Genomic DNA, 17,979 nt, shown 5'->3' on the forward strand with positions numbered 1-17,979 from the left:
AAATATTTATTTTGTATTCATACAGATATATTTAGAGGCCTTCTATTCACTGTTGCCAAATTTCAACGTTCGGGATGATCCCAGAAAGCACAACTGCAATCCCAGAATTCTATGGTGCTCTCTGTGCTAGTGTAGGGTTGAAGAAATGAACGAATTATGCTAGAATTGTCAATGTCAATAAATGTAAAATAAAACAAATTTAATTTTAATATAAATATCAAAATGAAGTATCTCCCATATAAAATATTATTAATTTGTTTATTAAATTATGGTTTATCTGCATTTGCTTTTGGACCCGATCAATGTATAAGTATTTGTAAAAGTGCAAAATTACCTACTTTAGAACTGGTAAGTCATTATTTATTTATAATTATTGTTGTTATTACCTGGACACCGTTTTGTTTAAGGATTTCTATGAACAAGTAGTTTGCCAAAGGGGGTGCAGATTTTTTAACATTATTAAGTATAAAGATGTACCCAACATAAATCAAACAAGGAAAGAATGCCACATTTGTAAGTACTGCTATTACCTGAATATTTTAAGTATTTATTAATTTACCACTGCATTTTGCAGCATGTGAAGAATCATATATTGTTAAAGAGGAGAAGGATATATGCCAGAAAGGCTGTAATTTGATGGCAAGAGAACAAGAGGTAAATATATAGGAGTTATTTATTAGTTAAATAAATTCCATAAAGGACAGGGCACACATCATCATCAACGGTGCTACAGCCCTATAAAAGAGCCTCGACCTTCCCAAGTCTATTATGCCAGTCAGTTCTATTAATTGCCAACTGTTGCCAGTTTGCTGCATCTATTTTTCTACCATCCTCATCTACACCATCCTTCCAACCGAGTTTTGGCCTACTCCTGTTTCTACTTCCCACAGGTTGTGACATAAGGATTCTTCTATGAGGGTTGTTCTGCTGTGATCTTGCTAGATGTCCTGCACATCTTAGTCCTCCTATTTTTATAACATACTTCATCTTTACCACCAAATATATGTTCTGTGCTACATTTTCACAGATACCACCGAATATTCCTCTCAGGATCCTTCGTCCAAATATAAGCAGAAGGTTTTCATGTGCGTTGGAGGTGGTCCAAGTCTCCTCAACATAAATATGTCAACACTGGTTGTATAAGGGTTTTGTATATGGTTATTTTTGTTTTTTGGGTTAAGTTTTTGCTTCTCATATATCTGCTCAGTCCAAAATAGCATTTGTTTGCTAGGATTATTCTTCGCTTGATTTCTTCCATCATAACATTCTCCTTGGTGAATTTTACCACCGCCTAAGTATGTGAATTTTACCACCACTTCAAAAGTAGAGTTATCAACCGCGAATTGGTGATGGATGTTTCTGGCTCACACAGGGCACATATCTTATGGAAAATGTAATGTCACTCAAAAACAATTAAATTTACATGAATAGATTCGTCTCGAAATTACAATCATTTCATATTATTGCACAAACTCTGAATTTTGATTAATAATGGCGTAAATTGTAATTAAAGTTTATGGAAATCATATTTTTGAAGTCCATAAAACTGTCATATTCATAAATAGTTCTAGTCTAAAATATATTATCCTATTGAACACAGCTTTAACCTAGCGTGAGGATGACCCTTATTTTGTGGTCCATTGGCATTATATCTATAAACCAAGACCTTAATTTTAATACCTCCAGAAAGATTTACAGAATCATTTACAAATGTTCTTTGATTGTGTTGCAACTTGCTCACAAACTTTATTTTCTCTCTCTATGCAAATTCCCATTTGATTTTAGATTGATTTATATCAATTTACGCCGTTATTAACCAAAATTCATAGTTGGTGCAGTGATATGAAATGAGTGTAATTTTGAGACGAATCTATTCATGTAAGTTTTATTGCATTTGAGGGCCATTACATTTTCCATAAGATGTGTGCAGTCTCATTTAGCCAGATTTTTTAACTCTAAAGTTGTTCTTGAAAGAATGTTTTTAAAAATTGTTTGTAAAATGATAAAATTTCGATTTTTCTGCTTAGGCAAACAAGGTGCTTTTATTTAAGCAAATTGCTTGTATCCAAGGCTGGATTGTAACCCTTTACTGCCATGACCAAAAATAATATCATTTATACCATGACAGGGTCATATTTGACCCCATTGATTTTTGTATAAAAAAATCTTACTTTTTAGAACTACTTTTACATTTTTATAGAAGACAACAATTTTGATTAATTAGTTGTTATTTTATTTAAAAAAACACTTGGATATCCAGTCAAATTACCATAGCTATGCACTTTCCAGAATTATAAAAAAAAATATTAAAAATGTGCAGGTTACAGTGGTGGATTCTAGGTATCATAGCTCCTCCCTGAAGGAAAAGGAATGGATTTAGATTTCGTATCTAAAAAAGACAAGCAAGTATAACCTTATTTTTCAACATAACTTATGATTAACGTCTTCATACTGGTATGACTTCTGCAACTAAAATCTCGATATTTATGGCAGGCACATTGAGCTGTCTATCTTTTGGTTTTTTGAATATGGACATATTTTATACATTCCTCCCTTTTTTGCTCACTGTGACTGTGGATTTGGTTTTCTAGATTCTCTTGATAAACATGTTTGCTGAGATCTACGAGTTAAACAAGCCTTTAAAGGTTCGGTTCTTGGCCTAAAGCAGTTAAAAAGATGATTCTTCTATTATTTAATTTGCTGAATTCCACTAAGCATTATGTTAACATTTACTCCTGCAATGCCCAAAATGCGAAACTATATTATTTGAGCCCATCTACAAGTTATATTTAACTATTTAGATGGGAAATAAGCCACAATTAACTTGAAAAAAAATAATTTTATTAACGTTTCGACGCCCAAATCGGGTGTCATTGTCAAAATACAAAATACTACTAAATAAACAAAAATGTTGCTTAGTAAAAATTCTTCTAATAATTTATTTAATCTGACTCATTTATATTGGCAATTCAGACGTTATTATACATTTTAAAGTAGAAGACTTTAAAATTATATTGCCAATATTTATGAGTTGCGTTCCTGGGACGACTTTACTGAAAGATAGTTCATTCGATTAAGTACATGAAATCAACCCCAACACAAGAATATCCGCCACAAAAAAATCATAGCATGTGATCATACAATATATAAATATGTTGTTTAAATTATAAATAATATTAACACATTCACGGACACGCTGTCATTGTATACATGCATTCTTATGGAGTAAATGACTTCATATGCAGTCATGACCGCGAATGTGTTAATAATAAATATTACCCATACTGAAAGAGGAAGTCAATAGAAAGAAAATACCAACGAGTAGTAAGTCAATAACATATTGAGTTAGTAAATATTTTATATTTTAGTATTACTTATGTATCTATGTGTTATTAATATTATTTATAATTTAAACAACATATATATTGTATATTAAAGTCAGAATTTGGTATTAGCTTTGAGAGTAAAGTAAATGTAAGACCAAATACTTACGATGTCGGGATAGTATTACGAGGTTTTTTCCTGGCTTTCCCTCGTGATTTACTATGGAATCTCTAACGCGAGAATTTTACTGTCACCGTTGCATTTGGTTGTCTTTTTAAAGGCAGATCAAATGCTATGATTTTTTGTGGCGGATATTCTTGAGTTGGGGTTGATTTCATGTAATCGAATGAACTATCTTTCAGTAAAGTCGTCCCAGGAATGCAACTCATAAAGATTGGCAATACCATTTTAAAGTCTTCTACTTTAAAATGTATAATATATGTCTGAATTGCCAATATAAATGAGTCAGATTAAATAAATTATTGGAAGAATTTTTACTAAGCAACAACATTTTTGTTTATTTAGTAGTATTTTGTATTTTGACAACGACACCCGATTTGGGCGTCGAAACGTTAATAAAATTTTTTTTTCAAGTTAATTGTGGCTTATTTCCCATCTAAATAGTTAATTATAGAAATGCCACAAGGAAATAGCTTCAGAACAACATCTACAAGTTCTGTCAGTTTTATAGCATGGGCATATTTCTTATTCAATGACTCTACCCCACCTTTTGTCTCATTGTAAAAATGTATAATCTCTAGCTTTCCATTAACGATTGTATTGGAATGATGCATAGTTGTCACTAAAGACACCTCACGATTTTTCTCAAGGACGAAAATACAAGGCTCTCACTTCCTGTAAAACCAAATAAGATAGAATTAGGGGGCCTGTTTTGGGGTTGAAATTCAGAACCTATCTTTAATTTCTTCCAACAGCTTGTAATTTCATTGTGACCAATCAGCAATCCATTATACACATTCTGCACTAAGTACATGTGGCATAACTTTTACAACAATACTCTGGCAAATGTATTATATTTTTGTAAAATTTTGAAATGTGTTTAATTCATAGAACAATTGTAACATTTTTGTTCAATACAGATTTCAGTCCTCTACAAAATACAAATAATATCTCATGACTTTTGTTTTATGATAACTTAGGAAGCTTTTCTATGTTTTTCTAGGACTCATTTGATGATTCTCCATAGTGCAGCCGATATGTGAAACAATTGTGCATTTAATGATAGAAGCATATAATTTGGACCACATATACTACACATATAAAGGTTCAAATTTAGATCTGAGGCCATCTCAGATTTTGCCTTTTACAAAAATGGCGGGCTTTCAAAATGCGACTATACATATGTGACTAATAGCACGATAACTTTTGAACGAGATGTCCGATTTCAATCAAATTTGGTATATAGGTTCTGTTTTTGATGTGTAAGATCGAGGTCTTGAACCGGAAGAATCGGTTTACCAGAAGTTGTGTTTTTCCTGGTTTTTATGTAAAAATATGTTTTTTTTTAATTCTTTCACCCTGTATGTAGTAAGTTTTCAAAAAGTTAATACCGCCATTGAAAAGAGCGTAAAAATATTTTTTAGGAAATATTTTGAACTTTTTAGTTATGTTATACCATTTAATAAATACATAACGTATCTTCACATGTACATATGTGCGGCAGGTTCATGCAAATATTATAAGAATTATTGTGTATTTAATGCTAGAAGCATATAATTTGGACCACATTATTACATACTACACATACAGGGTGGTTCATCTTATCCGCCTCGGTCTCTGTACAGAAAACCACTTGATATTTTAAAAAAATTTCTTCACAGAAATATACAGGGCCTTTAATACTACAACCTAAAAATAATGTGAATTATACAGGGTGTTCCAAAAAAGAGTGGTATATCAAAGTTATATTTTTTCTTATGGAATGCCCTATATCTGATGACATTAATGAATTGACCTTAAAAAATAAGCTATACTCTCATAAGGGTTACCTATACCTAAATACAGGGTGTTTTGATTTATTCCGATTTTTATAAAAATATAAGGTTTTAGAAAAAAATAAATATCTACGAATCTAAGAAGCAGTAACAAATTCTTTCTTGGATCTTAATAATAGACTATTTAGCATACTTAAACAGATGCTTATTGCAACAAAATTTCTTACAGGGTGGTCAAAATATGAGATTGTTCTATTAACAAATTCAAGCTGTAATAACTTACTTATTTTAAATGGAACACCCTGTATCTTACTAGTCTATCGCGTAGAAAATTTACTTAGCTTTCAATTTTTACTAGGGTTTCCTATGCCTATCTTTTTACAGGGTGGTCAAAATATTAGATTGTTCTATTAACAAATTCAAGCTGTAATAACTTACTTATTTTAAATGGAACACCCTGTATCTTACTAGTCTATCGAGTAGAAAATTTACTTAGCTTTCAATTCTTATTAGGGTTTCCTATACCTATCTCCCTTCATTTTTTAAATATTTAAAGATTTCCTAATTTGTAAGCTTTAAAAATTAGAATTAAGTACCTATGTCGTGGTTATGTACAACACATCACCAACACCGGCAATATACTTAAATATCTTAGTCAAGATAGTTTCATTAATAAAATTCACATTTTTATCATTTAATCACACAGAGTGTTCTTATTTTAAATGACACACTCGATATTCTATTCTTTATAATGGAAGATATTTAAAATCTCTTCAATTCCATGTTAACATTCTCAATACACATGTTATTCTGTAGATATAAATTCCCATGTTATTCTGTAAATACCCATGTTTACATATTTTTGTACAATAGGCTCGTTTTCGTCAAAGTAGCCGTTGCATTTAATTGTTTGTAATTGCGATTTAAAGATTCAAACAAAAAGTGGCGTTCTTAAATTTACTTAATAACCGTTGGGGTAAGATATGGAAAATACTTATACGGAATGAAATATAATTTAAATATCTTCCAGAATACGGCATCTAATATATGGTATGCAGTTTAAAATAAACGTATTATTCAATTTCACATGTAGGCCAAAATCAACTAAAATAATACAACACTCTGTGTGACTACATGATAACACTGAAAATTTCATTAATGACAGTATCTTGTTTAAGTATATTGCCTGTGTTTTGGTGATGTGTTGTACATAAACACGACATAGGTACCTACTTAATTATAATTTTTAAAGCTTACAAATTAGGAAATCTTTAATATTTAAAAAATGAAGGGAGATAGGTATAAGAAACCCTAATAAGAATTGAAAGCTAAGTAAATTTTCTACTCGATAGACTAGTAAGATACAGGGTGTTCCATTTAAAATAAGTAAGTTATTGCAGCTTGAATTTGTTAATAGAACAATCTAATATTTTGACCGCCCTGTAAAACGATAGGTATAGGAAACCCTAGTACAAATTGAAAGCTAAGTAAATTTTCTACGCAATAGATTAGTAAGATACAGGGTGTTCCATTTAAAATAAGTAAGTTATTACAGCTTGAATTTGTTAATAGAACAATCTCATATTTTGACCACCCTGTAAGAAATTTTGTTGCAATAAGCATCTGTTTAAGTATGCTAAATAGTCTTTTATTAAGATCCAAGAAAGAATTTGTTACTGCTTCTTAGATTCGTAGATATTTTATTTTTTTCTAAAACCTTACATTTTTATAAAAATCGAAATAAATCAAAACACCCTGTGTTTAGGTATAGGGAACCCTTATGAAAGTATAGCTTATTTTTTAAGGTCAATTCAATAATGTCATCAGATATAGGGCATTCCATAAGAAAAAATATAACTTTGATATACCACTCTTTTTTGGAACACCCTGTATAATTCACATTATTTTTAGGTTGTAGTATTAAAAGCCCTGTATATTTCTGTGAAGAAATTTTTTTAAAATATCAAGTGGTTTTCCGTACAGAGACCGAGGCGAATAAGGTGAACCACCCTGTATAAAGGTTCAAATTTAGATATGAGGCCATCTTAATTTTTGTTCCTTTTACAAAAATGGCAGGTATTCAAAATGACGACTATACATACAGAGAAGGGCTAAATTATGGAATAAATTAATTTTCTCTAAAATGGACGACTTTGGAGAAAAATCCCGAAACAGGTCGATTTTGATTTTTAAATTACAATTTTTTGGCATATATTTCATACTTGTGACGTCATTCATCTGGGCGTGATGACGTAATCGATGATTTTTTTAAATGAGAATAGGTGCCGTGTGGCACCTCATTTGAAAGGGTGTTCAATTCTCTATTCAATAATATAAACATTAATATCATTATTTATACAGGGTGGCCAAAAAATAAATTTTTGAATTAAATTAATTGACGAAAAAAGAAGAATGTATACAATTTATTTAACTCAAAATACATTCTATCACTTTCAGAAAATAGGAAATAATGTTTATTTGGCAAATAAACATTGCTTTTCGCTTAAATTAAATGTTCAAACTGCCAAGTGGTAGGTGGGAGGCTGTTTGTGATTTAATTTAAGCGAAAAGAAATGTTTATTTGTGAAATAAGCATTTTTTTCTATTTACTGACAGCAATACAATGTATTTTTAGTTAAATAAATTACATACATTCTTCTTTTTGCGTCAATTAATTTAATTCAAAAATTATTTTTTTGGTCACCCTGTATAAATAATGATATTATTATTTATATTACTGAATAGAGAATTGAACACCGTTTCAAATGAGGTGCCACACGACCCCTATTCCCATTTAAAAAAATCATTGATTACGTCATCACGCCCAGATGGATGACGTCACTAGTATGAAATATATGCAAAAAAATTGTAATTTAAAAATAAAAATCGACCTGTTTCGCGATTTTTCTCCAAAGTGGTCCATTTTAGATAAAATTAATTTATTCCATAATTTAACCCCTCTCTGTATGTGACTAATAGCACGATAACTTTTGAACGAAAAGTCCGATTTCAGCCAAATTTGGCATCAAGATTATTTTTTTTATGAATAAGATCGAGGTCTTGAACCGGAAGAATCGGCTTACCAGAAGTTGTGTTTTTACTGTTTTTTTTTGTGTAAAATTATGTAGTTTTTGTTTCAATTCTTTCACCCTGTATATATTAATTTTTCAAAAAATAATACCGCCATTGAAAAGAGAGTAAAGATATTTTTAAGGAAATAGTTTGAACTTTTTAGTTATGTTAATTACCATGTAATAAATGGATAACGTATTTTCACATGTACCTATGAGCAGCAGATTAATTTGAATGCCCGCCATTTTTGTAAAAGACAAAATCTGAGATAGCCTCATATCTAAATTTGAATCTTTGTATGTGTAGTGTGTGTTGTCCAAATTATATGCTTCTACCATTAAATGCACAATAATTCTTATATTATTTTTGCACGAATCTGCCGCACATAGGTTCATAGGTACATGTGAAGATACGTTATGCATTTATTAATTGGTAATTAGTAATTAACATAACTAAAGAGTTTAAAATATTTCCTTAAAAATATTTTTAAGCTCCTTTCAACGCCAGTTTACCTTTTTGAAAAATTAATATATACAAGGTGAAAAAATTAATAAATAAACAACATATTTTTACAAAAAAATCAGGAAAAACACAACTTCTTGTAAACCGATTCTTCCGGTTCAAGACCTTGATCTTTTACGTCAAAAAGGGAACCTATATAACAAGTTTGGTTGAAATCAGACTTTTCGTTCAAAAGATATCGTGATATTAGTCACATGTGTATAGTCGCCATTTTGAACGCCTGCCATTTTTGTAAAAGGCAAAATCAGAGGTGGCCTTATACCTAAATTTGAACCTTTGTATGCGTAGCATATGTGGTCCAAATTATATGCTTCTAGGATTAAATGCACAATAATTCTTATAATATTTGTACGAATCTGCCGCACATAGCTACATGTGAAGATAAGTTATGCATTTATTAAATTGTAATTAAGATAACTAAAAACTTGGGATATTTTTACGCTCTTTTCAATGGTGGTATTATCTTTTTGAAGAATTAATATATACAGGGTGAAAGAATTGAAAAAACAACGACATATTTTTACATATAAAAATCAGGAAAAACACACCTTCTGGTAAACCGATTCTTCCGGTTCAAGAGCTCAATCTTATACACCAAAAATAGAACCCATATACCAAATTTGGTTAAAGTTGGACTTTTCATTCAAAAGTTGTCGTGCTTTTAGTCACATATGTATCGTCGCCATTTTGAATGCCCGCCATTTTTGTAAAAGTTAAAATCTGAGATGGCCTCGAATTCAGTTTTGAACCTTTTTATGTGTAGTATGTGTGGTCCAAATTATATGCTTCTATCATTAAATGCACAATTCTTACAATATTTGCACGAATCTGCTGCACTACCACCCGTTTATAGTAAATGGATTGTAAATCTTTTGGTTTAGTTAAAACAAGAAATATGACAAAGGTGCTAGCTCCCTGAACCAATAATATCGAGCCTTACACACATGTGCACACAAACATAAAATCTTCCATTTTTAAATAAACGGGAGAGCTCTAAAGAACTATGTTCTTATACTCAATACTCACTCTTAAGTATGAAGGATTAAACAAATATTTTTTATGTTATAGACCTTTATATCCGCTTTCATTATCGAAACTGAGAACAGCATTGTTTTGGCGAGCCCAGACAGAGAAATCGAACTCGATCTACTTTCTGACCCTAGCATAAAGAGCCAGCTGGAAATTGGTTTCAACATTGACTACAAGATCCCCGCTACTAACATACGAACGATGCCCATAGAAATAGAAGAAGAGTTTAAAGTGAAGGAGACCGGAGATTGGTTAGACTGTGCTTCTCGAAATTCCGGAATACCAAGATGGATACTTCTATCTGCAATATTAACAGCTGTGTTAATTGCTCTTTGGCTCAGTTTTTCGTCTGAAAAAAGAAGCGGCTCTGAAGACGATATTCATGAAATTGATATTGCTGACGATAAATTGATTTTAACCAATGACGAGTTACCTTTGGCTAAAGATGAGACCATTCTCTATTTTGGACCTGTTGTTTCTGACGTTATTAAGAAAGAAGCACCGCCCAAATACACCGCTAGGAGTGAAGAAGTTTAAATCACTAACTATACTTGGTAGCTATAACGTTTTGATTATATCCAGCGAGTGTTAATAATTATTTTTGTCAAAAGATGTTGAGTGAGTGTCATTGATGTGTTCATGAAATTGTTATCTGAAGCAATTATTACTACGAGGGTCATTCTTAAAAAAGATTACCTATGCTGCTGAGAAAGAGTGCGATGTGCTGGGAGAAATCTGGCAACACTGCCTTACCTATCACCTCTCCCTCTCTCTTAAACACCAGTTTCGCCTCACTGCATTGCTCAGTGTCGGCCTAGCAGCCTTTGAAGATGGATGTCATGGTCGCTATTACCGTCAATGTGAAATTTATGCTGTGTTTTTTAAATGCAAAAAGGATTTCACCTATTGACATTCGTCGTTAGTTAATCAAAGTTTACGGGTAAAAGTGCATATTTGTTCAACATGTTCGCAAATGGTACACAGAATTAAGTGAAGATCGGAGCAGAAGGTCTTCAGATTTATCGTGAATTTCCGTTCAGCCTTCACTGAATTCTCTACATGTTGAACAGATATGCACTTTTACCCATAAACTTCGATTAACTGACGATGAATGTCAATACATATTGACAATATTGCATATTGCAATATTTTGCATTTAAAAAACGTGTCACAGCATTAATTTCACATTGGTCGTAACAGCGACAGGACCTCCATCTTCGACAGCTGCTAGGCTGATAGATACTGAGCTATGCAGCGAGGCGAAACTGGTAGGTAAGAGAGAGAGGGAGAGCTGATGTGTAAGGCTGTGTTGCCAGATTTCTCCGAGCACATCCAACAGCATAGGGAACCCATAAAAATTTAGTGATTGAACACTATAATAGTACTATAGACAAAATCTCTAAATCTTCAAATTGGCTATTTTTGACAACCACATTTAGAATTGCTATTAATGCATTATTGTGGCGATAATCTGTTTTTTTATTATTTCATGTACACATCACAATTCAAATATATCTATTTTAAAGGCTGTTCTGCCATCTTACAATTGATCTCATTTATATAATGTTAAGGTATTTTTGAATATCCGGAAAAATCACAGTATATTTGATCGCCAACCGCCACTAAAGTCATTCATTATTGTACTCATTTGCGGCAGTAAAGTAACACTTATTGTACTGAAAGAAGAATTTTACTTTACCTGCCGAGATTAATCGGAATTGAATGTAAGTGGTCGATGGCAGTAATCGATTATTTATTTGAGTTAACTTACAATTTATTTACTTTAATTATTAAAATATTGTACAAAATTTACGACATTGTTAATTAAATTGACGTCGAAAAGTAAAATTCTGTAGTATTTTGTAATTATATCCATATAAAATAAATCAACACTACCGATTTAGAATTATTCAATATTGATAAATATTGATTAAAAATCGAAAGCGGTCATCATGCAGAAGTCACCTGTCATCACTGTCATGAAATTTTTATTACGTCTAAAATTTAAAAAATTCCTAAATTGTAAGTAGGTATTAAAACCAATATCAAATTGCTGGCGATAAAATTTTGTATGCACCACGTCAGTAAAGACTCTTTATCGAACTCGTCTGTTATTCGCCTCACTCGCTATGCTCGTTCTGCTCATAATATCAGACTCGTTCGATAAAGAGTAACTTTACTGACTTGATACATAAATAACTATATTACTTAAGATCACAGTTAATTTATGTAATTAACTAGAATTAAACTATGTAGATGTGAATCTGTTTTACATGGCCAATTTCAAAGTAAAAACAGATTTGTATACAGCTCCTCAGAAATCAGGTGTAGACTAGCAATGACCCCAACTGTAATAACTAAATTAATTATTATTAATGATTAATTGTTATTTTTCACATTGCTTCGTACAAAGCTGAAACATGGACTCTAAAAAATCAATAGAAGTAGGATCAAAGTCTTCGATATGTGTGTCAGAATTCAGTCAGGTACAGTATTCTATGCGTGTCCCGGACAGAGCACAGAACCTGCCACAGAGTCGCAGCCAATCGAGACAGCAAGCTAACAATATTTAGAGTGTCACCAAGCCCTAATAAGGGCTCAGTGAATGAGGAGATAGTACTAATCGTTGGGCTGAAAAGTTCGTAGGCTAACATTATTATTCAATATTATTCACCTTTCAGGGCGATACAACGATTATAGCGGTCATACAACTTTTCAATACCATTTTTATAATACAATTTGTCTTTAGCTTCCAAATAAGCCTCAGCGCCTTCCTTTGATATTTTTAGAGTCTCAGCTATCTCGAACAACTTCATTTTACGGTCGTACAAAATTATTTTGTGGACTTTTTCGTCGGTAATAGCCCCTTTGGGTCGTCCACTGCGTGCATCGTCCTCGGTGTTCATTTCGCCTCGTTTGAACTTAGCAAACCACTTCTCAACGGTTGATTTTCCTGGTGCAGAGTCCAAATAATGTTTATACGCTGTGAGCTCGTAGGTAGAGGGGATAATTAAAAATTCGCGAGCGCCAGTAGTGACAAGTTTGTAAACCTTTACTGGGAAATTTGCTTTTTGACGTTCTGCATTAAGCGTTGCATATTACAGCTTTTAAATGTCTCACGAAAGTTGTTGTCTTAAAGAGTGTCGAAATACTGGTTATAATAGTAACTGTGTATTCTACAACTTTCCTGTCGCTAAGCATAAGGTGATTCAACGACAAAAATGGATTGATGCAATTAGAAAAAAGTAAGTAAACACAATTTTAATTTTAAAACGGTAGAAAAATTTGAGCTAAGGGATCAGTTAGCACACTCTCGAATTTTGACGGTTTCAATTTTACAATCCAATCCTGAAACAAAATTTGAATGCGTGAAGATAACGACCAATCACAGCAAACGTAGGATGCCGTTAACTGTCATTCATAAGTTAATATTTAAGAAGTATTATACTATAATTATATTAAATTATTATACTTTTTTGGAGAATAAATTTTTTCTAATATTAGTTGTCAACATAAACGTCAAAACGATATTATTAAAAATAATTAAATGAATAATAAATTCTGTACACACTGCTATTAATTATTGATTACAATCCAATTACTTCTTTACGTTGTAAATATTACACGATAAGAATTAAATAATAAGTTTGAAACAACTATTATTGGCTGTTCTACTGTCCTCTTTAAAATTCTGGCCCAAATTGGAACACTAGTCAACCGTTAGATGGCGATAGCAGCCATACCAGCGAAACTCACAGAGTATAGGCAAAACTTTTTTCTTTCCAGAAAATTTCCGGTAAAAGTTATACTAGTAATCCTGTAGGTAGGTGGCGATACCAGCGAAGCTCGGAGTGGATAAAGCCAAGCTTTGGCTTCATTCAACAGTATTTTTTTAATAGTTCGACAGCTGTCAAATTTATACACGCATTTTTGAAGGTTAGGGCTGACTAAAGATCATAATATGGATTTAATACTAGTAGTGACATCTATGTGCCAGCCTACTAACTTTTCATCCCACTTGTTACTGTGATTATCAACATTCTTGTGTGATTCCCATGCGCATCACTTCCTGTAGCATTATTACTACTATTGTTTGATCATAATTGTATTAAAGATGGCGAACTGTAATAGCTACAGTACAGACACAGATTGTTGCAATGCGGTATTGTATAGTTATTTTTTACATTTTCTAGCACTTTTTTGATTGCACACTCCGACAACTGACTTATATTTTAATGTATATCGTATATCCTGTGATTTTTCCAGTTATTCTCTATTTTTTCTACTTTCGAAAGTGAGAAACTGTACTGACTGGTGTTGTTTGTTATCGTGCTTGTTTATTATTACGTAATCTTGTAATGTTTTTTATTTATTTCTAGGTGTAATATTTACTACTATGTGATTATTGAATTTACCAAAGTAATTAATAAATCGTAAGCAATGTAAAGTAAATGTTGTTCTTTGTAAATTATTGAATTCTCTACAGAACGAACTGTGTATGAATATGAACAAGGCAATTGTTGTTTTAAACTTAGACATAATAAAATTAATTATCTATTTATTTTTTGGTGTTTTTTCCTGTGATTCCCACTTTTTTCTCTTAATAAAGTATTAAAAATAAGGTTCAAGATCAATTGTAGAAAATTGAAATAAAGGGGTTTTGAAGGATGATCTATTAAATGAAAATATTTTTATCTCTTTGCAACTTCCGGTTATACCGGAAGTTGCTTATAACTTCGTTTTTTTAAATGGGACACCCTGTATATTTTTACATTTTTGGATTCTCTTCGATGTCTTCTTTCTTGAGTTTTCTTAAATGGAACACCTTGTATTTTTGTATTGTAGTGAAATGATATTTTATAGTACTTTTTTGTTTCTTAAGCATCCCCTATACCTAACTGCTTTAGTTTGTGAGTTATTGGTGATTCAAGCTAAATATTAATTGCAACAAAAAATACGTAAAATTTTATTAGGTTGGCCGTGAAAATACTCAATCCCAAATAATTTTTCAGAAATAAATACATATTAATCCAGACTGGTCCTTAAAATTTCCAATAATGGTTTAGCTATCAAAATATCTACGTAGTTAAGATTGTTGGTGCGATTAACAATTAAGCACAAACTAAAGCAGTTAGGTATAGGGAATGCTTAAGAAATAAAAAAGTACCATAAAATATCATTTCATTACAATACTAAAATACAGGGTGTTCCATTTAAGAAAACTCAGAAAATACTCATTCCGAGTTTCGACCAACCCTGTATACTAAAATTAAAAATTTAGCCATACTAATGATTCTTAACAATAGTAGAGTATATTAAAAATCATTTGAACGTTAGTAGAGTTTTAGATGTCAAACTACTACAATTCTACAGGGTGTTAATTTTGCTACGAAATTAATAAAAAAACGTAAATATCTTTTAAAATACGCTGTATAATATTACAAAACCTCATATTTTAAGAAAGAAGACATCAAAGAGAATTCAAAAATATAAAAATATACAGGGTGTCCCATTTAAAAAAACGAAGTTATAAGCAACTTCCGGTATAACCAGAAGTTGCAAAGAGATAAAAATATTTTCATTTAATAGATCATCCTTCAAAACCCCTTTATTCCAATTTTCATGATTCTGTTGCCTTTAGTTCTCGAGATATTTCTAATAGGCCCTTTATTTGTCTCACCCTGTATACCCCTGTACATTATTTGTTACGTGTGGGGAGGTCTCACAAATACCTTTCACAGAGTTCCCTGGTTCGAAAATAAAAAAAAATAAATGACCCCGCAACTATCTTAACCGGTTCCGGTCAAATTTAGCGAAAGTTTGGTGAATGATAGCTCTAAAATCGTAGATAAAAAAATCAATGGCCTAGTTCTAAAAAACTACACTAACCTGCAAAATTAACCGCCCACCTTGTATTTCTTTCAATTTGCAGAAAATATTAATATTGGACCACATTTTATGAAAGCTACGGTGAAATAGCCCGATCAAGGAACACAAAACTTTACGAAAAACTCCAAAAAAATAAAGGAAGGATGAAAATTTGGGAATTGGTAGTTAAAATTGTCTATTATTATATAAGAAAAAGTTTACAATTCTACATCCCCTCAATTTAATGGAGGGGAATACGCCTTCTCGGGGGTGAAAAAATATACATTCAAAATAAGTCCTGAATTGGATAAAATTGTTAATTCTAAGTAACTTTTGTTCTATAAAGTTTTTGGACGGTTTTTCGCAAATAACTCAAAAAGTAAGTATTTTATCGAAAAAAATATTCTTAGCGAAAATATAGCTTATAAAAAAGTGAAACGAATGGTATCTGCATGAAGTCTGTTGACCCAGTAGAAGCAGAGTTGTAGCTAATGAGAAGTAGGCTCTTCTTCATCAAATTTAAAATCGAATATTTCAACCTCAAATAACCAAAAAAGGAGAACTTTCCGGGGAAAACTCACTACAACTTTTTTAAAGTGTTTAAAAAAAGGTTTATTTCTGTTTTTTAAAAAAAATTCTAACCTTAAAAGTAATATTGAGTCAAAATATTGTTGGTCGCTTTTATTTCTCGGTAAAAAAATCGCGAGAATCACCCCCTACCCAGATAGCACAAGTACGTTTTATGGACATCCCCAATGGACGTACATCTGTGTACATTAGAACGTCCAATGGACGTCCCGCTAAGGTACAATGGACCTCCAACGAACGTCCAGAGTTCACAAAATTGGACGTCCATAGAACGTCCGCTACAAACGTACAGTGTACGTTGTTGAAGCTTTCAGTGTACATTTTATGTACATTCAATGTACATCTGATGTACATTCAATGTACATCTGATGTACATTAAATGTACGTCTTATGGACATTTTTGTAGGGCACTTTTCAGAAAGCAATCTAGTGTCCATAATTTTTTGAATACATTCATAGCAAAAAGCCTTTAGGTATAGGAAATAGTTCCTATAATACTAAACTTATACTGTAAAGTATTACACAAAATACCTTTTTTATTTCTCTTTATTATAACTTTATTATGTATACTTTATTATAGGAACTTCATTAATGCACGACTGCACTTGCACGATAAACAGCAAACACAAAGATATCACAGTATGTATACACAGTACAAAGATAAACAGTATTATATTGTATGTAATAACTTAATAAAGACAAAATTCAGATTCAGATAACGGCGTCCTATAATGCATGCACATTAAAAGAGGTTTATTTCTGTTCTGTTCCTTCATGGTTCCTTCCAAACATTATTTCTTAGAACTTGAGAGTCAGTACGGTTGTATATTGCAAGCAGGTTTGCCATTCTGTGAATTATCATAAATAAATCCTCCTTCAGTATTCCACAACAATAACAGCGATAATCCCCTAAAATACCTGCCTAGTACTACCTTTTACGACCGATAGCGTGAAGAGCGACAGCGTTGTCAAGAAGATTCTCATTTAGTTTGGCGGGAAATTTAAGAGTTACCAAATGCACATTTAAGATTTAAATTGGTAGTGTCTAATTATTATTGTAAGTTCTATAATTACCGATGCGCGATGTAGCTCCGTTATTCTGAAAAAGTTTACCATCGTTTTATCATCATCTAATATTATATAGGTTTAATTAAAATAATTTTAGTGGTTCAGTGTTTTAATTCGATGATGAAAAAATATGTGACTACATTTATTAGAAACTTCTTGTATTCTACTAATAATATTGCTTTGATTAAAACAAGAAGCTATATATAATTACTCATAATAATAGTCGCATTTTGTGTAAAATCTCCATGGACCACAAATGGATGTCCAATGTACGTTGAAATCAAACGTCCAATGGACGTCGCGTAATGGACGTACATAGTACGTCCAGTTTTGGTCCATGGACGTTTGGACTTTAAATGTACGTTATATGGACGTCCATCGGACGTTGTGTGCTATATGGGTAATTAGCATCCCAAATAAAATTAATCGTTACCTCCTGACAAGTTACTTTGCTTATGTGTTCTTTATTTATGATCTCGTAAGTTTTATAGTCTTAAAGTGCTTGTTTTTAAAAAGGCTGTAGTTAAAATGGCTTGAACGAGTCACTAATCAC

At 31.7% G+C, this 17,979-nt stretch overlaps 1 protein-coding gene across 1 annotated transcript; it reads left to right on the top strand.

Moving 5' to 3' along the window:
- The first annotated feature begins 129 nt into the window (after positions 1-129).
- Positions 130-14,463, top strand: LOC114332736 (transmembrane protein 59-like). Its single transcript, XM_028282539.2, has 4 exons — positions 130-348; positions 408-513; positions 575-654; positions 9,942-14,463. Exons 1-4 carry the CDS (start codon positions 223-225, stop codon positions 10,437-10,439), a joined length of 810 nt encoding a protein of 269 aa, XP_028138340.1. The 5' UTR covers positions 130-222; the 3' UTR covers positions 10,440-14,463.
- Positions 14,464-17,979: the final 3,516 nt, after the last annotated feature.

Source organism: Diabrotica virgifera, chromosome 5 (assembly GCF_917563875.1).
Source record: "Diabrotica virgifera virgifera chromosome 5, PGI_DIABVI_V3a".
Lineage (NCBI taxonomy): Eukaryota > Metazoa > Arthropoda > Insecta > Coleoptera > Chrysomelidae > Diabrotica > Diabrotica virgifera.